General features: G+C 41.3%; 2 protein-coding genes across 2 annotated transcripts; one reads left to right on the top strand and one right to left on the bottom strand.

Moving 5' to 3' along the window:
• The first annotated feature begins 500 nt into the window (after positions 1-500).
• On the top strand, positions 501-16605 carry LCA5L (lebercilin LCA5 like). Its single transcript, XM_063179516.1, has 8 exons — positions 501-510; positions 6257-6765; positions 7968-8105; positions 9889-9982; positions 12633-12736; positions 13023-13131; positions 14612-14923; positions 16535-16605. The coding sequence occupies exons 1-8, from the start codon at positions 501-503 to the stop codon at positions 16603-16605; spliced, it is 1347 nt and encodes a 448-aa protein (XP_063035586.1).
• Positions 16319-23186, bottom strand: GET1 (guided entry of tail-anchored proteins factor 1). The gene is made up of 5 exons (XM_063180865.1): positions 23060-23186; positions 21242-21407; positions 19783-19850; positions 18062-18176; positions 16319-17408 (listed from the first exon to the last, which is right to left on the bottom strand). Exons 1-5 carry the CDS (start codon positions 23147-23149, stop codon positions 17335-17337), a joined length of 513 nt encoding a protein of 170 aa, XP_063036935.1. The 5' UTR covers positions 23150-23186; the 3' UTR covers positions 16319-17334.
• Between the last annotated feature and the right edge of the window lie 32 nt (positions 23187-23218).

The following is a 23218-nucleotide window of genomic DNA, read 5'->3' as shown; positions in this document are numbered from 1 at the left end:
TATTTGCACCATCAAATGTTCATGATTAAATTCTGGGACAGAATTGCCAATGAACTCTCACTCTTGTTTGGCTTCATACGTGAAACCCTCACTGAGCCGCACATGGAAACGCCATTCGCAAGGGCTTTGGGTCACAACTCCCATTGTGTGCAGCCTCCAAGGAAAGCATGACTACATTCTGAAAGGATTTTCCCCCTTTTTCAACTTAAGAATGTTGAGTTTAACGCCGAGTTTGGAGCCTGCTGGGTCAGGCCTGTGCACTCTGAGGGCGCGTCCAGGCCTTGAGACACCTCTATGGCCAGGGCCCAGCAGGACCCACATCTCCAAATTCCCATTAAAACCCTGGAATGGTACTGAAATATGGGGGTGGAAATACACACACAGGCACCTCTGCTGGGTCTGGGGTGAGGGAAGAGGGAGGGAAGAGGGAGGAAGAGGGCAAGACCCCGCTGCCAGGGTGCTGCCGCCATTTCCCACAGCAGCAGGGATGGAGGCCCGTGATGGCGGCTGGTGAGGCTGTGAGGGGACAGCATACACTGCGGTGGGAGCAGGGAGAGATCCCCAGGGAGGACATGGGACAAGGTGGGATCCTTCACCTCTGGGGGGCCAGGGGGACAAGGAGAACAGAGAGGGGTGAAGGGAGGACATGGGGCTGGGTGTGGGCCTGTGTGTCCAGTGGGACATTGAGGGGGTGCCAGGACATGGGGCTGGGTGTGGGGTTGTGGGACATTGAGGGGACTATCAGGATATAGGGCTGGATGTGAGGTTATGGGACCTTGAGGGGGTTCCAGGACATGGGGCTGGATGTGAGGTTTAGGGACGGTGAGCGGGTACCAGGACATGGGGCTTGGTATGGGATTGTGGGACATTGAGGGGACTATCAGGATATAGGGCTGGATGTGAGGTTATGGGACATTGAGGGCGTGCCAGGACATGGGGCTGGATGTGAGGTTTAGGGACGGTGAGCGGTGCCAGGACATGGGGCTGGGTGTGGGATTGTGTGTCCCACAGGGACATTGAGGAGACTGCCGGGACATGGGGCTGGTTTAGGGTTGTGTGTCCAGGTGGACACTGAAGTGGTGCCAGGACATTGGGCTGAGTGTGGGATTTTGGGACACTGAGGGGGTACCAGGACATGTGACTGGGTTCTGGATTTTGGGACACTTAGGGGACTGCCAGGACATGGAACTGGTTTGGGGTTGTGTGTCCAGGTGCACCTTGAAGGGATGCCAAGACATGGGGCTGGGTGTGGGGCTTGGGGACATTGAGGGGGTGCCAGGACATGGGGCTGGGTGTGGGGTTTGGGGACATTGAAGGGACTGCCAGGACATGGAGGTGCATGTGGTATTTTGGGACACTAAGAGGATTTCCAAGACATGCGGCTGGATGTGGGATTGTGTGTCCAAGTGGACACTGAGGGATTTTCAGGACATGGGGCTGGATGTGGGGTTTTGGGACACTGAGGAAATTTCTGGGTCATGGGGCTGGGTATGGGGTTTTGGGACATTGAGGGAGCTGCCAGGACATGGGGCTGGACGTGGGGTTTTGGGACACTGAGGAAATTTCTGGGTCATGGGGCTGAGTATGGGGTTTTGGGACATTGAGGGGATTCCCAGAACAGGGAGTGGTGTGGAGCTGTGGGACATTGAGGGAGCTGCCAGGACATGGGGCTGGTTTGGGGTTGTGAGTCAAGGTGGACACTGACAGGGTGCAAGGACATTTTCATGATCAACACAGGAATTTGGCCCTAATTATTTTTATTCCTGTACTTTTTCATCATAAATTCTCCTGGAGTTTGTCCATTCCAGCCCCTGCTTCTTTAATTCTATTGCAGTATCTTTCATTTCATGTCTGTTTCTTCTGCTTCACCTTTTGTTTTCCTGTCTTCTCCTTTTCTATTTTATTTACTTCTCAACAGCTGCTCTGGATGAGCAGATTCAGGCCACACTTCTCATCTAAACAAATTAAAGCAGTAGTTTTAAGTTTCATTTTAGGTAATTTGCTTTAAAGACAATTTGCCTAGAAGGTGTTGGCTGTGCCAAATCAAATTTTAACACAAATACAGATCTGTGAATCAACCTGGGCTTTGCCTAATGCTCAAAATATGATTTCTCATCTCCTGTGGGTTATTGCACTGCCTGAGATGTAGCAGGGCTGTGGCATTCCTCAGTATTCCACAAGGAAAAACTGTTCATGCAAAGGAATTAAGAGTAATGAAATTGTTGTGATTCAGCCTAAAACGTTCTGTGCAATCCTGAATTACGTTTTTTAATTTTCTTTGGGAGCTATGTGATTCCCCTCTCCCATTTAAGAAATTTTATTTAAAATGAAATGCCAGCACCAAGCAAAAAAACCAACAAAGGAATTAGAAGGGTCTAAGAAAATAGTTTTATATTTTGTTAGTGAAGGGGACATGTTAAAACCCATGTGAACTAAAACATCATTTTAACCCCCCTCAAATTTCCTTTCCACAGTTGCCATGCTCCTTTTAGGCCCCAAAATTATACAACTTATCCTTCTACTGAGTAAGATTCTTTGTTTATAAATGAATTTTAAGGGAGCAAAGATGAATTTCTCTGTCGCCCTGTTGTTGCTATGAGATGAATGTGACATTGCCCCTCTCAAAACCCTCTATTAGCAAATATTTTCCTACTTTTCTATTTTTTTCCTCTTTTATGCAAGAAATAAAAGTTGAATTATCACTCTGGGTCCCAACATTTAACCTCTTTTGTGTTTTAATCTCATTTTCAGATTTGTTTAGAACCTAATTCCTTTTCATAATTGTGGCTCAAGGCAAAACTTGCCTCTCCTCAGCTGAAGTGGATTGGAACATAATAAGAAAATTGAATGGCCATCAAACCATATCCTAAAAAATTATTTTTACCAGAACTACAGTGTTTAAATAATTCTGCCAGGAGAATAAGCTAATCTGTTCTTGAACTTTCCAGTAGCTTCTGCATGGGCCAAAAAAAGAAAAAAATGGGGGAAACAACGAAAATAAAAAAGAAGCATAACATTTATTCAGAAAGACCTAGAAAATTACTTAGAATTATTTATTTTATGCTAAATATATGCTTTTTACAAGCATATTAATATAGTTTTAGGTTCTTCTCTATCCTCTGCTTAGAGTGTGCATCTGGAAGCTCAGGTGGTTTTTGTGCTGTTTTTAAGGGATTAGTTAATTTTGTGATCTGTTTTGCTGTCTAATTCTTGAAAAATGTGATTACTGATATTTTTATGACATGAAATAATGTGAAATCCCAGGTAGGGTGGTGAACTGTTGGAGAAGACACGAGTGAACATTCTCCCAGTGATGATTCCAAGAGCTTTTTCAGTGGCTGCCCTTGAAAGAGTCAGAGGACGCAAACCTTTGGGAACACCAGGAACTGAAGAGAGGGAAACCCAGAAAAAGGACAAGACAAGAAAGGAAAGAAAGAAATATGGACTGTATCTCTATGCCCAAGGTGATAAAAAAGGTAAATTTGTTTTCTGGTAGTATGAGATATTGCTGGTAGTATGAGACTCTCTTAAGAAATATCATTGTTTCCTTTCTTTGGCTTTTTTTGATAATTAGCAAGGCAACAGTTTTTCAGTGAGAGGATTGGTATCATATATAATATAATATAATATAATATAATATAATATAATATAATATAATATAATATAATATAATATAATATAATATAATATAATATAATATAATATAATATAATATAATATAATATAATATAATATAATATAATATAATATAATATATATATTACATGTAATATATTTTATATCTAATCTATAGCCTATAATCCAATAAATTTATCTTATCTTATCTTATCTTATCTTATCTTATCTTATCTTATCTTATCTTATCTTATGTATAATACTATAAAAATGCTATATAAAATATATATAATAATTTTGTATATATAAATAATATATATATTTATAGAAAAATATATATAAATATACAATATATAAATATGTAACTATTAAATATATAACATATAATATTTATTATTATATTATATTATATTATATTATATTATATTATATTATATTATATTATATTATATTATATTATATTATATATATTATATGTAAATTACATTTATTTTATTATATTATATAAATTAATTTTATATATTATATATTATATATTATATATATATATAAAATTTTTTTTTAATATATATAATAAATTCTATTTCAAACACCAGTAAGAGGAGGGAAGAGAAGGAGAGATTCCCTGCTGTGTTATCCCACAACTGTCAGTGATCCAGAGGGGGAATCCCCTGGGATGTGGGAGCCCTTGGCAATCCTCATTCCTCAGCTTTAACCCAAGGACTTGACAGTGGCTCTGCCACATTTTGGTGTCTGACCATGCATCACCAGCCAGTCTGAAAAAGCTTTTCTTGAGGAAAATGGGGAAAAATAATACACAAAAATGTCAGTTTTGCCCAGAAAACAGCTGTTTTGTGGCCAGCTGTGTTGTGGTGTATCCTGTGAAATGAGCTTGTGGCTCAATGGAATAAGCATAGAGAAGGGAGATGGAAATGTACATGGAATTTATGCCACTGTTAACAGTCAGCAATCTCTCCATGTCTGCATCTTTTACCATCTCAACCCATCCTTTCTTAAATCCTTTAGTCCTATATCACAAAAATGAGCAGAAAACCAGCAACCCTTTTCCGGCTGAGCTTCAAAATTTCATCTTGATTTACCAAAGCTACAAGATGGAAATCAATCCAAAACAACCAGAAGAAGCACTAATTGTCTCTGCTATAATCTCTGCCATTATATGCTGCTGTCAAGAAGTTATACTTGCATGAAAGTAGGAGAACACAAAAAATAATGTCATTTTTTATATCTAGTCAGCAAAAAAACCATTATTGACCCCTACCTATGGTGGATAATTTATTGTATATATTTGTAGATGTTATATGTCATTTGGATAAAGTGTTTCTTTTTGCTTGTCTATGACTAGCAGAAATGAAATACATTTTACAGTACTTCTGACAGCTTTTGCAGAAAGGTATTTGCCCTTTTTTTCCATCCTCTCAGTCCTTTCTGGCAAAATAAAATAGTAAGATAATGTAATTTTGCAAATACTCGTGTGACAATATTTGTGATTTTATTGTAGTTTTCCTGCAGTGGGATTGTGTTGCAGGAAATATTGGATTCAACAGAAATTCTTGGAAATATCTGTTCTTTTATTCTGGTGGGTTTTTAAAGTCAGGACCTTCCCTGTTTTACCCATAAAATATGAGATGATCATAAATTATAATAAACTTTTAATCAAAATACTGCCTGAAATGCCATGAGAACTGTAGTGAAACTGAATGTGTGCCTGAAAAAGGGGAACACACTCAGATTTACAGTCTTTTATATTTTTAAATTCTAATCCTGCTTGAGGAGAGGCAAATGAGGGTAATTCAGCCAGAATCCTGGCCATAACGAGAGGCAAATGACAGCAACACACTGAGAAGTAGCACATTAATGTATTTTTAATTGCTGTTTAGAAGCCACATAGACAATTGCACACCTGTTCTGTGCAATGAGCATTTAAGGTTTGTTTTAAAATGTAGTTTAATTCAAAGCTGACTGGAAAGGTGTAGAAAACAGGTTAGAAATCCCAGCTGCAGGGATTTCAACCATGAGCTGTTGGGAGCATCTTGGTTTTTGAGTTCTTCCAGACCTGTAAATTACTCTGTTGCTTTTTGGTGGTTTTTTGTTTTGTTTTTTTATCATGCACCTATTCAAGGTGTAGACTCTGATGGGTTGAATTGTGTTCATCAAATTGTGGCTACATTACTTAAGTTCATGATTTACAGGAAGAAAATTGATTTCCGTGGATTGAAAATTGATTCCTGTTGATTTATTTCCTTTTATTTCCATTGGCTGCTAGCTGTGGTCTGCTGCAGCCACAAAAAGACACAGAGACATAAAATATTTAATGAATTTATCTGTGAATCATTTGAATCACACAATCCTGGAATGGTTTGGGTTGGAAGGGACCTTTAAGGTCATCGTGTTCCACCCTGTGCCATGGGCAGGGAACCTTCCCCTAGACCAGGCTGCTCATTGAACATCAGAATTTTGGGGCATTTTGTGAAGAAACCACAATTCTGTAGTTGGATGAGCAGTCTAGGAGTAGCAGTTAATTAGTAGTAGGAGTTTATGTGAGCAGGAAAAGCACACAGTGATTGATTTGTCTCCAATAATTTCTGTCTCCCGACGCCAATTCTCTCTGATCTCAATGCAGGAGGGAAGAAAGGACCAAACGCCTCCAACCTGAACTCCTCCTCCTCGCCCCTGCAGAGCGGGGCGGGTCACCAGGAAAAAACCCCAACCGCCCAGCGAATATCCTCGGCCAGGATCCACAAGATCAAAGAGCTGAAGAACGAAATATTCGACCTGCGAAAGAAAATCGAGACGTGGAGCTTCGAGAACCTGGCTCTGAGGGAGCTGAACCGGCGGCACAGCAAGGCCATGGAGCGGTACGGCAACACAGAGAGCCACCTGCAGGAGATGCTGGCAGAGCATCGCAGCGACGTGCGGCACCTCAGGAGCCTCCTGAAAATGTCCCAGGAGGCCGAGAGGAACACGGCCAGGGAGCTGAAAAAGGTGGAAGCGGAGCTGAGGAGAACTGAAGGTGATCTGAAGGCTTTGGCTGTGCTGTCGGGGGACAAAGCTCTGGCAGAGAAGGAGGAGCTGAGTCGCAGGTTGTCGGTGCTTAATGAAACTTTGGAGGCAAAGGATGAGAGGATACAGGTAGTGCCTGCAAATTGTTGTGTTTGTGGAATGCAGGGAATCATAGAATTCCTAAATTGGGAGGGAATCACAAGGATCATTAAGCAGGAGAAGTTTCAGTGCAGGAATAGTGGAAAAGTTTTGGCTGCTTCTTATCAGATGAATGATTCTGACATAATCCTGTAACACTGGATGCTGTTTAATCCAGTGCTCTCCTGAGTGTAAGGAAGTTCAAGAGGAGATAATTCATCTCCTTTTAGTGTCTCATGTTCCTTTAGTCTCACTGACCCCAGCACAAAAAAGATAGGAACACAATTTTTACTACAAAACTGGAAGAGTGAATTTTCCATGGTCCTCCAGGAATTCATTTCTATTTCCTATGAATTTCCTCCAGGAATTTCCCGGAGGAATGAATTTCCTCCAGGAATTCATTTCTATTTCCTATGAATTTCCTCCAGAAATTCATTTCTATTTCCTCTGTTATGCATAGAATTAAATAAAGAGCCAGGAATTCTTAAAAGAATCTGTAAATATGAACAGCTGAATTCAGACTCTCTTTTAAAAACTTTCTGTTTCCAGGAGTGAGGAGCTATAAAATCACACAGGGTTGGGTGTCCACTTGATAGTTTTAGGAACTGGAATTTCAGTGCATGGCCCTGGGTTCTGAAGATAAAGAACTCAATAAATCACCAAATTTTCATTTCACTAATCCTCCTTATTCTGCTACAGTTCATAGGTCTGTGTGAATAGAAAGCCTTAACATTTCTCAAAGATAGTTATATTAATTAATCCATCAGAAAGGTAATGTACAGCCTTATTTTTATGATTGAATGCCAAAAGCTTTTATTTTGTCTACTGAAAATAGGTTTAAAACCTTTTTTTCTTACTTTGAAATCAATTTTTCAGATACTCCAGTATAGTTTCATGTATTGTTTGCAATACATGAATATTGTTTACAACACATACAATACTTTATAATATTATTTATATTACTGTATGTATTATTTGTATTACTAGAAATAAATAAATACTATTATGTTACTATTATATACTATATAGTACTATAATATTATTTATATTGCTATAATTAGAAGCCAATAACTGTTATACATAATTAGGAGCTTAAATTTCCTTGTATTAGCACACTTTTATTTTAAATCAGTCAGGAACTGAAGTTTTCCAGTTGTCACAGTGAGAATGGTAAAATCTGTGCCTTTTTTAAGAGTCTGGAGATGCAGCTGAAGATGAACAGCAGCACCTTTAGTCGTCAGCTGGCAAATGAGAGCAGAAAACTCCTGGAAGCTACAATGACCACAAAGAAGTTGCTAATGGAAATTAACACTGCTCACCAAAAAATTAAGGTATTCCAGGTTTTGTCCAGATTTCTGTCTCCACAGGAAAATTCAAATATTTAATATTACCTATTCCTTCTTTCTTTTTTTTTTCTTTTTTTTTTTTTTTCTTCTTCTTTGCTTTTCTTCTTTTGCTTTTATTTTTCTTGGTTTTTTTTTTGTTTTTTTGCTTCTTTTACAGTATTTACTTACAGAATTTGTTTTCCTGCTTTAGCTACAATCTACTAAAAAAGCCAGAAATGTCAAATTCTTCATCATTGTGGGTCTATTTGTTAGAAGTAGGTCAATAATGAATTGAAGTAGAGATTAATGCATCAGAAATGTAACCAAAATCCACAATTTGGTCAACATTTTGCCAGACTGGGGTCAGATATATTCATCTACTCATTTTTAATGAGCTCCCTCACAGAAACCAGTCAAAATGAGCCAAATATCAAAACTTGCAAAACTACAGTTTAACAAGAAGAGCCATAGAAATGTTTCAAGAGTTTGCTTAAATTCCAGTTTCATTTTTAGACAAACGATTTTGGGATAAATAGGTCCAGTTCATCACTTTTTGTAATGCTTGTAAACAAAACATACAGAAAAACTAAATGGATTTAAAGCCAAAAACTGCCAGGAATGGGATGCCACCTGAGTTGTAATGAAGAAAACCTTTACACATTCCAGAAAACCTGGAACCCCTTGTTGCTTTTTCATAACTGTGTTTGTAACACAGTTAAAATACACTTATTTCTATATTTCTGTGTCAAGGTGATCCCATTGGGGAGCTTTCTCTTCCTAAATGGAATCAAATTTCTGTGGAAGATGTTGAGGGGAGATTTCCCAGCCATTGTGAAGGGCAGGACAGGCAATTCCAGAGAGTTCCTGGAGGTTGGGATTTCTACACAGGGGTGTTATTCATCCCTCTTCCCTGTAGCAGGTGCAGAAATTTCCTCCTGGTACTTGGCTGAGCTTTTTTCCTTGTCAGAGCCTGATCTCCTCCTGGACGTGCAGATCTGGGAGATGGGAACAATAACAACCTCTGAAACACTAATATAAAACTGTCCCAAAATGCAAATTATTCCAAATTCTCCCCTTAACTCTTCTCTAAAATAGTTCTGTTTCATCTCTTTTCCACACAGTTTTCTGTGTGTCCAGGTCTCTGAATTTTCTATTGATTCTATTGAAAATATGAATTTTCTATTTATTCCATTGATTTCTATTGAAAATCTTCTATTGATTTACCACAAAGAAAACCAGACACGATCATCCAACTTATTTCTGTGCCAGAACAGAGTTTATCCTTACAAATCCATAGTTTTATGCACCTGTCTTATTTCAGGCCATTCCACTTCCAGGATAACTTGTAATTTTCCCAAATAAATGAAGCTCCTCTTTTTTTTTCCTCTGAAAAAAAATAATGGGAGTGGGACTGAGTCAGAGTGGTGAGAGTGTAACTGAGATCTGTCTTCTGTGTTTAAGGAAGATTTCACTGAGGAAAGAGGAATCTTGCTAAATAAATGTCAAAATGTGCCTCAGGAGTTCATGTCGCCACCAGAGCAACAGGTTGTGAAGCAACTGAGCATATGACAAGGGCACTGAGTAATTTTATTTTTTTTTTTTAAATCAACAAAAGAGAGGAAGTAAAGGCAAAATATATTTATTCTGGAAAAATGTAAATGACAGAGACCACGTGGGTCTGGCAAAAGGTGAAACCTTTGATGGGTTTCACCCAGCATGGGAAAATTAAGCAGGTAAAAAGTAATTTTTAATGCATTTTAGAAGCTTAATAGTGTTTATTTCTTCTTAGGAAAAGGATCGGCAGCTCTATGTCCAGAACATTTATGCAAATCGGATGCCAAAAGCCCTGAGGGACAGAAGTGATTGGGTTCCTGATGACCAAAGTATGTCTGTAATCATCTCCTTCTCTTGTTTAGTTAAGTGACACTTTCACTGTTTTAGAATGGGAGGTTTAGTCCAAAATTAAATGCCAAAGTAGAGCTTTTGTGTGGGCTGAAAAGGTGAAAAGGTTCAGGAAGCTTAAAGGCTTGAATGATAGAAAAGAGCAATATAAATTAAGTTCTACCAAGGAAGAAAGAGCTCTTTAATATAGAATATTTCTTTCACATTGATGCTCATAGATATTGGGGAGAAATATCTGTTCCATGCAGTCTTGGCTGTCCAACATTCCAAGGGCAGCTGCCTGGAGTGGGATTCAGCTGATTAAACCCAACCAGAGCTGTCTGAGATGCCGCAGTTTGCCTCCCCTACACCCAGAATTTGGGATGGGATGGTCTAAACATGGACTTCCCTCGTGGCTGAGGCACCTCTTGAAACACTGATCGGGTATTGCTGCTCCTAAAGGGAAGCAGAAATCAGGATTTTGTTCATGTGGGTACCAAAGAGCCCTTGGCAAACCTGTCTGCTGGAAATGCTCCCCACAGAATTCCTCAAATCATGGCAGAAATACAAAATCTTATCACATTCAGTTGTTTATTTCTTTCCTCTTCATTGCCTTTGCAAACCATTAACTCTGCCTAAACCACCAGTGAGCTACAGGGAAAAGATTGGTAATTCAAGGTGTTAAATTAAGAAAAACACAAATCCCTGGTTCTCATCCCAAGTCAGACACAACTCTGAATTCCTGGTTTAGTTACACCACATAACTACCTTTTTTTTTATTATTATTTTTTTACTCACATATGGCCTTGTATTCAATAGAAATTGAATATTGCTATTCAATTATGGTACTTAAACCACTGTTATTAATTAATTTCTTCTTTCCTTTAAGCAAGATAAGGGAGCTTAGTTGGAGAGAGAAATGATGTTTTGTAATGAAAAACTTGCAAGCAAATTTGCACGATCCTCTGGAATTTTAGGAAAAATTTCTTAAAATTTTAAGAGAAAATTAATTCTCTGCTAGTTAATGGATTTGGAAACCCAGAGCTGGAATTGCTGACAATTTATTTTCCTTCTCACTATTGACTTGAATTTTCCTTTAGCAGATTTCTGAAGAGTTGCCTGTTCAGGTCATTCTTTTCTAGTTGATATGCACAAAAGGTTTTTTTAGCCAGCAGGAAATTTAGAGGTGGGTTTTTTAGCGGTGCTGATAAATGGCTGCAGGGAGGATTCCCTGGGTGCCCGGAGAGCTCTGCGCACTGGCTGGAATGGATTTTTTGGATGGATTGCCGCTCACCTGGGGGGGCAGCGCCCCCTGCTCCCGGTGCCGGGGAACTCCCGCCTGGAAAAGCTCCCGGAGCTCCTGGAACCCAAATTTGTTCCTCCCGCATCTCCAGAGTCGCTCCAGGCCGGTCACCAGCATCCCCTTCACCGCCCTGCTGCCAGCACCCCGAGGGCTCCATTTTTGTGCGGTTTTATGCGTTTTATCCTTTCATTTCTGAGCTCAAAACTTGGAATAAGATCCCATTTTTGCTGCTCTGGTGGCAGCAACTTTCTCAGCTGCTTGTGTCAAAATTATTCTAATAATAAAGGAAGAATATACTCATCTTGTCTGTCTTATATCCATATTTCTCTGGACATCTCGTTCAGTCACTCCCTTGGAATTGAGAGGAATTGTGGATTTGTCTTTACAAACAAGCTGTGGGACTGCTGGTGGATAAAACCAGCAACGGGAGATAAAAGAAACAATGGGAAGGATTCCACTGATTGATGAATGGAAAAAGATCTTTGCTTCTGCAAATAAACTTTAGGTTTGCTGATAAATGAAATTGGACATTGAGAGATGAAACAATGAGGAAGACAAACCCCTGAATTGCATAAGAATTAAAAATTAAAAGTGAGGGCTATGCATTAGAGGGAAATCTTTGGTATCAGGCGTTTTGGGAAATCTGAACCTCTCAAGTACCTCAGCCAATGGGGAAAGAGAGAAGGGAAATGCAGCCAGGAAATTGGGATAAAAAGGAGTCTGCATCCTCCAAAAATTGGAGAGATCGCAGGGGAATGCCCCATGGCCTCTCCCTTTATTCCAATAAAGCCAAAAAGGACTCCTCTGTCTCCTTTTTAGACATAAACCTCTGGTGTTTGTGCATTAATTTTCCTAAGAGAATCTCCTCCAAAGATCACTGATATTTCAAACAGTGTGGAGCATTCCCCCTGAGCTGGGTTCCATAAAGATCCAAATTTAGGAAACTGAACTCTGAGGCTTCATAGCAGACCTCTCAAATTTACACTAGAATGGAACCAAGAATTAAGCCCATGTGGGCTCTGGGGCACACACTTGTCTGACTTTACATGTTCTATCTGAAAATATACTTTGTAATATATTTTTATTTATATATTTATATATATACTTATGTTTAGGATGCACTGATGTACAAGGCTCATAAATCCAGGTTTGTGTTCAGTTTCAGCATTTATAGATTCAGCAGAAAAAAATTACTTCTTATTTAAAGGGCATTAAGATATGCCTTAAAAAAAAAAGTTGAAATTCTTGGTCACATACCAGTATTGCCAGTTGTCAGAGATTTATTTTATTTATATCACCAACCTAATTCCAGAAATAACTGTATTACTGATGTTTGTCCTATTCAACAGGTCTGAGAGTAAACAGATCAGTACAAGTAGATAAAGAGAGTTTTAGAGAACTGCTGCTGTCTCAGCACCAGGAAACAGAACAAAATCCAATCCAGCAAGAAAAGGTGGGAAAGATCTGGATCCAAATCAAATTCCCTGTTTAAACTCTCAGCTAAGGTGTATTTTATTCCCTAAGTTGCAGTAATGTGCCTGGATAGCCTGATCCTTCATCTAGGATGAGGATTTTGCATGGGTGTGACTACAGGACAGAAATAATTCTGTGATGCAAAATATAATATAACAGCAATAGAAATTACTGATCTTTTCTTAAGTATTGCACTGATTGAGTTCTTTTAAAAGTCACTAGACAAGCATTCCCTCATTATTTTTACCTTTAATTGCCAATTTTAGGAGAACAAAGATGAAGGTAAAGCAAAGGAAGTGTGCTCACATGCCCGAGGTAAAAAGGAAAAGCAAGCAACCAAGAAAGTGCCAGAAACTTCAGACAGGACACACAGAGGTAGGTTTAATGTTTCTCTCAGAAATTCCCCTGATCTTTGCAAGTTACCAGAAGTTTTGGTGATTTATGTGGTTCTGACAGCCCTTCACTGGCAGCTGGCTGACAGGAACTGATTCCAAATGATGAATGAGGTGTCACTGAAAACACAGAATTGTGCTGGAAAATGCAGCTGCTGCTGGTGCTGCACTGCCAGAGCTGCTCTGCAGGATGGGCATCTCCACCCTGCTGTTCTCCCAAAGCTCAGGCTGGTAAAAACTCAGTGTTCTGTCTGTAACAGGACAATTAACAGTGTTAATCCACACTAATCAAACCCTGATCTCAAAGTTGGGAATCTTCATTACTGATGTGAGCCTATTTCCATGGAAAAGGAAAAGGAGTGTGAGGGCTGGGAGCAGTTCCTCATTAGTGATCCCTGGAAAGAGATTTTATGGAAATCTCAGCCACTGTGTCCCCATGGAAAAGTTACATGCAAGGGACTCATCTGTAAACAGCTTTATTCTGAAGAAATTCTGCAGAACACAGGAGAGAAAAAGCCACTGCTGTTTCCTCATTCACGATTTTCTTTCTAGAAACATTCCTGTTACTTCCTTTAAGGCTTTTAGGAAAAGAAAATGTCTGAATGCCACCGTTCTAAACATGTCTCAAGTGGCAGGAGACCTCCAGGTCCCACATTTGCCCAGGTGGAACAGGTGGTGCCAGGTCCCATCCCTGTAACCTGGCACGTGTGAACTCCTGAGGTTTGGGCTCTGCCTTTTCAGCCCTTCCAGACAACCAAAATCAGCACTTGGCTTTAAAATGCCCTTTTAAAACTGACAGAAAACACAGGTCTTACAATGCTTCCTCTGAAAAATCTGTGAAATCTGAGTTTCTCTCACTGATAGCAGACTTTTATTGAAGCCTTACTTGGCTTCTTTAGTTCCTGCAACTTCTTCTTTCCCCTTTAAGCTTGGATTATGTCTCATTTTGGGGGTACTCTGTGAGTCTCTGCAGAGCACAGGACCCATTCCCTGCACAGATAAATGGCATTTCTGCACACATGTTCCTTTTCCTGCTGAAAAGTGGAGCCCCCTCATTCCCACGTGAGAGAGTTGCTGAATATTCTGCTCCACACAAGCACCTCTGTTGTGAATTAAGAGAAAGGAAATCCTGCATATCTCTAAGTTCCACTTAAAAGCCAGAATGCGAAAATTAAGAGTTCAGATCTCACCTGGTTTCTCTGTTGCATTGGACATGATTTTTCTGGCACTGCATTTAGCCATTGCTGTACATAATGGCAGCTAAATCCATTTAACTAAATTCAACACCATGAAAAAAAAGCAAAAATAAAGATATGAAACTGGATTCAGTGGCAGAATTATGTTATTATAGATGGTATTGGAAATACCATCAATAACAACTGAAGCAGTGAAATAAGGATGTGATACTTGCTCTTTTTAAAGCTTCATAACTCCTCATGTTCTTAAACCCTGCAATATTTTAGGGGGCAAACTGCTGATGGAAGAATGCAAATTTTCAGAATTTATTAAAGAAATGGAAAAAGAGACAGAGGTTCTTAAACAGGAGTTGAAAACGCTGATGAAATCTGAACGAAGTCCTCAAAGAGTAAAAAAGAACAATCAAGAGAGAGAGGCAGTGGAAGAAGTTGAAAAAGAAGAGAAAAACCCCCATGAGCAGCAAAAGAAGAAAGCCAGGAGTGAAGGTCCAAGTCCAAGCAAAGACCCCACCAGGCTGAAAAAAAAATACATTTTCTCAGGGGCTGTTGAGAATTTCCACCAGAGGCTCCACACTTCAGGTGCCAAAAGCAAAGCAGGATTTGGGAAAAGCTGCCTGAGCAGCCAGGGACAGGCAGGGCAGGGCTGCAGTGATGCCACTGCTGTGCCCAGGGGGAAAATGTCCTTTGGGGCTTATGAGCCTTCCTTTGGGCACACCCCCTGGGCTGGCAGCACAGCTCCTCTGCAGGGGAGGAGGCGCCCGATGGAGGAGCTCTCTGGGGAAGAATGGGTGCCAGGAGAAAACTCCCGGAGCTCCAGCAGCACAAGGGTGAGGGCAGAGCAGCGAGGGGGGCAAGGCAAAGCCCAAACTCCCTGCCAGGCTCCAGCTCTCCTGGTTAGAAACAGCTCCTGAGTTACTCCACACTTATTGCTGATAGTTCAGGACATCAGCTTGCCTTTAGAGAGTTTAAACATTCCCATTGTTACAAACCAAATGTTTTCCTTTCATTCAATGTTTATTAAACCTTACAAGCGCTGGCAATTGCTCTCTATGATTTTTTTCCAAAACAATCCAATCAGCTGTCACAAAAACCACGTTGTGTTCTTGATCTTTTCCCACATACATGCATTAAGAATTCCTTATCATCTTTACCTGTTGCCAGGTAAAATTCAGTCCTTGTTTAGGAACTTCCAGGTTTTTGCATTCCCAAGGAGCTGGGATGTGGGAGCTGGGTGTTTGTTGGTTGCTGACATGAGCACCCAGCTTTCATAAGGTTCACTGCTGGGTGAGCACCAACAATGCCATAAAAGAAAACACTTTTTTAGTTCCTGCACTCCCCAAACAGCTTCCAGAATTCACAGATAATAAAAATAATTTTCTCCTACATTGTTTTCACGAGCATTAGGAACCTCTAAAGCCTCATTCTTTCCCTCTGTTGGAACTTATCAAAGCAGTTTGCCTGGTAACTTCCCCAGCTGACATGCAGAGATGAATGTGCAAGAGGAAAGCATTGTTTTGGACAAGTCAGGCATAGCCAGTCCCCAAAAAGCCTCTAAAAATCCTTGTTTAAGGTTATGTAAGCCAGGGGAGGAGGATTGTGGTTTGTTCCTCACACTGATTTATTAAATACTTGCTAAATTCATGTGAAGTTGGGAAAAATTGGGGCATTCTGTTAATTTTTAAAGGCAGTTGCACTTTAAAAAACGTCCAAAATTACATTACGAAAGTTTTTAAAGATGGCAAAGACATTCAGAGCTGAACCTGTTGCAGCAACATTTCAAATAATTAAAAAATTATTTAGTTGAGTTGCTTCAAACAATATTTCCTTATGCACAAAGACAGGGGCTCTTGTTTTGGCTTGGATTTTGGTGAGTTTGGGGTTTGTTTTGCCATTCTGGGTTTGTTTATTTGGGGTTTTTGTGGGTTGTGTAGCAAAACTGCAGTTAACATTAAAAAAGAGATGAAAAACCTTAAGATGGGTTGAAAAGCTTTATTTCCTTAATAAAACCACAATTTTACATAACATTCAATCACACCTTTTCTTGATATTTATTTTCAAGTAGGCTAAATGCAATTCCTAATATAAAATCCAAAATTTTAAATTAATATTAAAACAAATAAACAAACAAAAACGTTTAATCCACATCCATATACACACAACACAACCTGACCTTTTGAACTGTTTTTGAAGGCAGTGCCAATTTTGGAGGGGTCCTGGCCCCTTCCTTCCCTTCCTGCAGGGAGGAAAAGGCCCTGGAATAGCAGAGGGATCATTCCTGTGGGAATTCCAGAGTGGGAGGCTCAATCAGCATTCCCTGCAGGAACAGCACTGTCTTCTGCTTCACTGACACCAACCTGTGCTTGGCAGCTGGAAAAACCTCTTAAGAGATAAAAATCTTGATTTAACTCATCTAGTTTTTTTAGGAGAGTTCAAGAATATTTTGATTTGAGGGTAAAAAATGACAAGGAAATTGTTTTGCCCCAAGCCAAGCAAACAGCCTCCCTCTGGACCACCCAACATGATCCCAGCTCCGGGTGAAGCTTCCATATTTTATAGAAAGAAACAGCCAATCCATATTTTATAGAAAGAAACAGCCAATCCATATTTTATAGAAAGAAACAGCCAATCCATATTTTATAGAAAGAAACAGCCAAGCTCCCAAATGAATTCCTAAAGCCAGCACATTTCCAATTTAAAACCACAAATCCAACACTGTGACAACAGGCCATGACAAAACCTTATGGTTCTGCCATGACTAAACCCAAAATGAGGTTTTATAACCAGCAGTGCTGTTCTTTCCAAAATGAAAGACAAACTCTGGGAAGTGACATCAAAATAATCCAAAGGACTGACAGATACCCAAATGGAGTACCAAGGATTGTCTCAGCCCTTGTCTCATCAAAGATAACTGTTCCTTCTTTTTTTTAAATTAATTTAAAGCAGTGATTATGCAAATGCAGCTGGGGAGTCCATGGCTTGCTGGGGTTCCTTCAGCTGAAGGGGTGCAGCATGATGGCCACAACTTTATTGCAGACCACGAGCCAGCAGGTGATTCCCACTCCTCCTGGAAAAGAGGGAGAAAACACAATTGAAATTGTTGGATCAATAACTCTGAGGGACCTGTGCAGCTGCAAACAACCTTGGAGGTGTAAAAAATTAAATTCAAAATTCATGAGACCAACAGGAACTAAACTCTTTATATACAAAAGGGAGATACAAGAGATGGGAAACAAATCAATGCTGGTCCCAAAAAATTCTGAATTGTCTTGGGAAAAGATCACCAAATACACAAATAAAGTGTGGTGAGTGCACCCCAGAGCTAAAACCATCAGCTACAGACCCAAGAGAAAATATCTCAGTTTAAGGCCTGGCAGAATGCTTTGCTTGAACCTAAATTTAGGATTTGAGAGAGGTAAAAAATAAATTTCCTCTGAAATTGAAATCAGTTGTTTTGTAAGTACATAGCTATTCATAGTACACCTGTGCAGAAAACTCCCTTTTGGGCGATTTTCTGATTTTCTAATTTAACTCTTCCCCAGGGTCTGTTCAATACAGAGAAGGGCAACGCTCTGTCTGGGCGGAAACAAAAATGACAAAATTCACGAGCACTTCAAGAAACCAGAACCACACAGGGAAGAGGTGCTGAAATCCCTGAGCCCTGTGCAGCTGCTGTGAATCCCTGCAAGCCCTGGGGCTGGGCCCTGCCCTGTTGCTCACCTGCCACTCCTGTGGGGAAGGCCACCAGGCGCTCCAGGGGAGCCAGCCACTTGCTGGGGAGCACGGTGACGGGCTCAGAGTAGTACTTCCAGATCAGAGACACCATCAGGGCAGCCTGCAGTGGGCATTTTTTATTAGTTTGGATCACAACACACACCAAATGCATTCCCAGTGCTATCTGGAATTGTTTCTTTGTTATTTTAGCTTATTCAACATGTTTTTAGATTTTATATGACCTTAAATTTATACATAATAATAGGAGGTTGCAAGGGGATCTTTCTTTCAAGACCCTCTCTTCAATCCACACAGTCATAGCATTTGTTAAAATTCTGATGACCCTTTTTAGCCTGAATTTTTGCCTACAAGGAGTACAACTCACTTTAACAATCCCCTAAGGAAATCTTCATGCTGACCACTGCCATCCTCCTTAGCAAATTCTCTGGCATCAGTCAGAACTACTCAGACAATCTGATGAGGCACTGTGGGGAAATGTGTGGCAGCTGTAGGTGGAGATTTGCATCCTCAGCAGAAATATATTTGGGTTTCATAGCCAGAATTATATTCACATGTAGCAGAACTTTCCTGGATTTGGGGCCATATATAAAAAATCCCCAGTGATTAAAGAGCTAAGACAAACCCCAATCTTGTCCCTCAAAACCACAAACAGAGTTGAGACAAAAGTCAGACTCCTTCCATCCTCAACGACCAGATCTTATCATGATTTCCCTTCCAGTTGCAGAAATTCTTTGTGTCTGCCAAGCTCTGTGTCCTTGGAATCCCAGAATGGTTTGGGCTGGAAGGAATTTAAAGATCCTCCAGTGCCATGGCAGGGACACCTCCCACTGTCCCCAGTGTCCAGCCTGGCCTTGGGCACTGCCAGGGATCCAGGGGTGGAATTCCATCCCAGCCCTGCCCACCCTGCCAGGGAACAATTCCTCATTGACAAATCCCACCCAGCCCTGCCCTCTGGCACTGGGAGCCATTCCCTGTCACTGTCACATTTTCTGGAAAAATCCCCTTGCCCAGGATTTCTTCTCCTGGGAAGATGAGAAGCCTCAGAGAAAAAGCCAATATTATCTCATTGGCTTCTCCCTGTTTTGCTGCTTTGGAATGTGGCTGGAGATTGTTTACCAACAGGTTTGATTGGTTCCATGTGAATTGTTTTTACTTCATGACCAATCACAGCCAGCTGTGAGGAGTCAGTCATGAATTTTTCATTGTCATTCTTGTTGAGCCTTCTGTCTGTATCCTTCCTCTTTCTTTAATATAGTTTTAGTATAGTATTCTTTTAATATAATATAATACCATAAAAGAATAAATCAGCCTTCTGAGAACATGGAGTCAGATTCTCATCTCTTCCCTTGTCCTGGAGACCCTCACAGACTCAACAATTCCCTGTGTGCTGTCCCTGCATGCCCTGGCAATTGTCTCTCTCCAGCTTTCCTGGGGCTCCTCCAGGCCCTGCAAGGCCACCCTGAGCTCAGCCCAAAGCTTCTCCTGTGCAGGTGAACAATGCCAGCTGTGCCAGCCTTTCCTGCCAGCAGAGCTGCTCCATCCTCTGCCCATCCTGGAGCCTCCTCTGGGCTCTGCAGCAGCTCCAGCTCCTCCCTGGCTGGGGGAGCCCTGAGTGACCAGACATGGACCAATAAACCAGGAGAGAATTGTGACACTGCTGAGGGTTTGGGTGAAGTTGTATCCATAAAAAAATAATACTGACTTACCTGCACTATGTAGAATACAATATTTATGACCCACTTTATTTTGGCTAATTGGGCAGTTCGTGCTTTCACTGTTAAAGAAAAAGAAAATATTAGTTTCCATTGCTTATAATTATGAATTATAATTACATTAAATTAGTAATCTTTTAATATTTCACTCTTCAAGGCTGGACATGACCCTGTTAAAAATCTCTTTCCACATGACTTATAGCTGTATTAAAAACACTCTTCTACAACAAACTGCCAGCTCTGTATCACACTGTAATTTCTATCTTGACATACTGAAAACAGGATTCAGTGATGGGCATCAGTGAGAAAGAATAAATAATTACAGAGTGAAGCCCAGGAAATTCCTGGAAAGACACAGGTAAGATTTTCAAATAGTTTAAAGAGGGGGAAAAAAGGAGAGAGAGAAAGAAAGAGAAAAGGGGAGGAAGAGAGGAGAGGAAAAAGGAAAGGAAATTTCAAGGAAAGGAAAGGAAATTTCAGGAAATTTCAGGAAAGGAAAGGAAATTTCAGGAAAGGAAAGGAAATTTCAGGAAAGGAAAGGAAAGGAAATTTCAGGAAAGGAAATTTCAGGAAATTTCAGGAAATTTCAGGAAAGGAAATTTCAGGAAAGGAAATTTCAGGAAAGGAAAGGAAATTTCAGGAAAGGAAAGGAAATTTCAGGAAAGGAAAGGAAATTTCAGGAAAGGAAATTTCAGGAAAGGAAATTTCAGGAAAGGAAATTTCAGGAAAGGAAATTTCAGGAAAGGAAAGGAAAGGAAATTTCAGGAAAGGAAATTTCAGGAAAGGAAAGGAAATTTCAGGAAAGGAAATTTCAGGAAATTTCAGGAAATTTCAGGAAATTTCAGGAAATTTCAGGAAATTTCAGGAAATTTCAGGAAAGGAAATTTCAGGAAAGGAAATTTCAGGAAAGGAAATTTCAGGAAAGGAAATTTCAGGAAAGGAAATTTCAGGAAAGGAAATTTCAGGAAAGGAAATTTCAGGAAAGGAAAGGAAATTTCAGGAAAGGAAAGGAAATTTCAGGAAAGGAAAGGAAATTTCAGGAAATTTCAGGAAAGGAAATTTCAGGAAATTTCAGGAAAGGAAATTTCAGGAAATTTCAGGAAATTTCAGGAAAGGAAAGGAAAGGAAAGGAAAGGAAAGGAAAGGAAAGGAAAGGAAAGGAAAGGAAAGGAAAGGAAAGGAAAGGAAAGGAAAGGAAAGGAAAGGAAAGGAAAGGAAAGGAAAGGAAAGGAAAGGAAAGGAAAGGGAAATGGAAAGGGAAATGGAAAGGGAAATGGAAAGGGAAATGGAAAGGGAAATGGAAAGGGAAATGGAAAGGGAAATGGAAAGGGAAATGGAAAGGGAAATGGAAATGTGAAGTCAAGTTTGAAGGACAAATACTTAAAGCTGAATCAGCTTTTCAGAAACAGAAAATGTTTTTCCTTGTGGAGCAGGAGCAGGCCCAGCACTGTACCGTGGGTTTTGAGCTTGTCAGTCATTTTGTTGATCTTCCTCTCCAGCCGCGCGTATCGGGCGAACTCGTCCATCATGCTGATGGTGGCAAGCTCCTGCTTCATGGTCTGGATCTCTGCTCTCATCTGGGCCTCCTGCTCTGCATCCTTCTGCAACAGCCTGGATATCTGAGAAGTGAAGGAAATGATCAATTCCTGCTCCAGAATTCCACTGATTTGCTTTAGTGTGCTTAAAGTATGATCTCAAAAGGCTCCCATAACAAAGGGCCTTTCAGTGAGATGCAGGAGATCCTTGGGTGACAAGATGAAACAGCCTCAAGCTGGACTCCATGATCTTGAAGGTTTTTTCCAATTTAAATGATTCTGTGATCATTTCCAGCTCCACCAGCCAAGTATTCCAACATTTCCTCCCTTCCTTTTACTCTCCTAATTTCTTTTCTTGAGGCACCACCTGCTTGTCAGTTCATGAACTCTGCCAGGCACAAAAGGACACAAAATCTTTTTATTGCTGTTCCTTAACAAATCTCCCAGCTTCCCCAAGACACATGTAATTTATTTCCCCATGGATGCTGTTCTCAGGCCTGCACACAGTGAGGGCATTAACACCATCTTCAGCCTCAAACCACAGCAGAAAGCTGAGCATAAATCTTCAGAGAATCTCAGAATATCCTGAGTTGGAAAGGACTCACAAGGAATTGAATCCCAGCCCTGTCCCTGCCCAAACCCCCAAAATCCCACCCTGGGCATCCCTGTCCAAAGGCTCCTGGAGCTGTGGCAGCCTCAGGGCTGTGCCCATTCCCTGGGCAGTGCCAGCACCCTCTGGGGGAGAACCTTTCCCTAAAATCCAACCTAAATCCCTCCAGCCCAGCTGCAGCTGCTCCCTGGGTGCTGTCCCTGTGCCAGAGCTCAGAGTCCCTTGGGAGGAGCTGCAGATCCCAATCTCAGCCTGCTCCAGACTGAAGGAACCAAATGCCCTCAGCCTCTCCACAAAGGGCTCTTTGATCACTCATCTCTAGCAACACTGAGTTCAGCTTCCCAAACTGCTGAGGGTGACTTAAGGTTTAAAGGACTTTTGTCCATTTTTAACAGTGCACACTGATCTCTGTGCCAGTGAAGTTATTTCTATGGTAGAGCAGAGTGACAGGGATTTCAGCATCTTTGTACATATGTGAGTTTATCTGGCAACGACAGAGTTTATTTGTCTTGAATTCCATTATCCACGCTTCCACAGCAATGCTTCAGATCAGAACAGGGGCGCCCTGATCAGATTATTGAGATTTATTCCTATCATGACTTAACTCCTTCATCTCCGTATCCACTGATCTCCTATCTCAACAATGGGCACGTCCATCTGTTGAAAACACGCAAGACCGAACAAAGTGATCCTTCCTACCCCGCAAACTGGGAAGCTGTGGCTGCCCCATCCCTGGAGGAGTTCAGGAGCAGCCTGGACGGGGCTCTGAGCATCCAGGCCCGCTGGAAGGATCCCTGCCCATGGCAGGGGCGTGGGAGCGGATCATCCTTAGGGTTCCTTCCAGCCCAAACCTTTCCACGATTCCGTGATGCATCCCAGGGACTGGAGGCTCAGGAGCACCAATGATAACACAGGTAACTCATCCCGCAGAAAGCGGGGCTGAGCTCCACCATCTCCAGCCCCAGCCTCTCCTCAGCAAGGCCGGCAGCAGGAGCAGACCCTGCCCGTCCCCGCCGGGGCCGCGGGAGCGCTCCCCATGGGCTGGGAGAACCCCGTAACGCCCCGCCGGCTCCCTGGGGTCCCCTCCCAACCATCCTCCCGCTTCCCCACGGGCGCCATCACTCACGAGGGAGGAGCAGGAGGGCAGCAGGATTTTGAGCGCGTTGCAGAGGAACACGGCGCTGAGCACCAGCAGCCAGGCGCCGCTCTCCGCCATGGGCCCGGCCCCGCGCCGCCGCCGCCTCCTCACAGCGCCCGCCTGAGGGCAGGCGGGGCCGCGCGCGCG

The sequence above is a fragment of the Melospiza melodia genome, chromosome 2 (assembly GCF_035770615.1).
Source record: "Melospiza melodia melodia isolate bMelMel2 chromosome 2, bMelMel2.pri, whole genome shotgun sequence".
Lineage (NCBI taxonomy): Eukaryota > Metazoa > Chordata > Aves > Passeriformes > Passerellidae > Melospiza > Melospiza melodia.
Note: the sequence above shows the minus strand (reverse complement) of the source record. Positions and strands in the feature narration are given on the sequence as shown.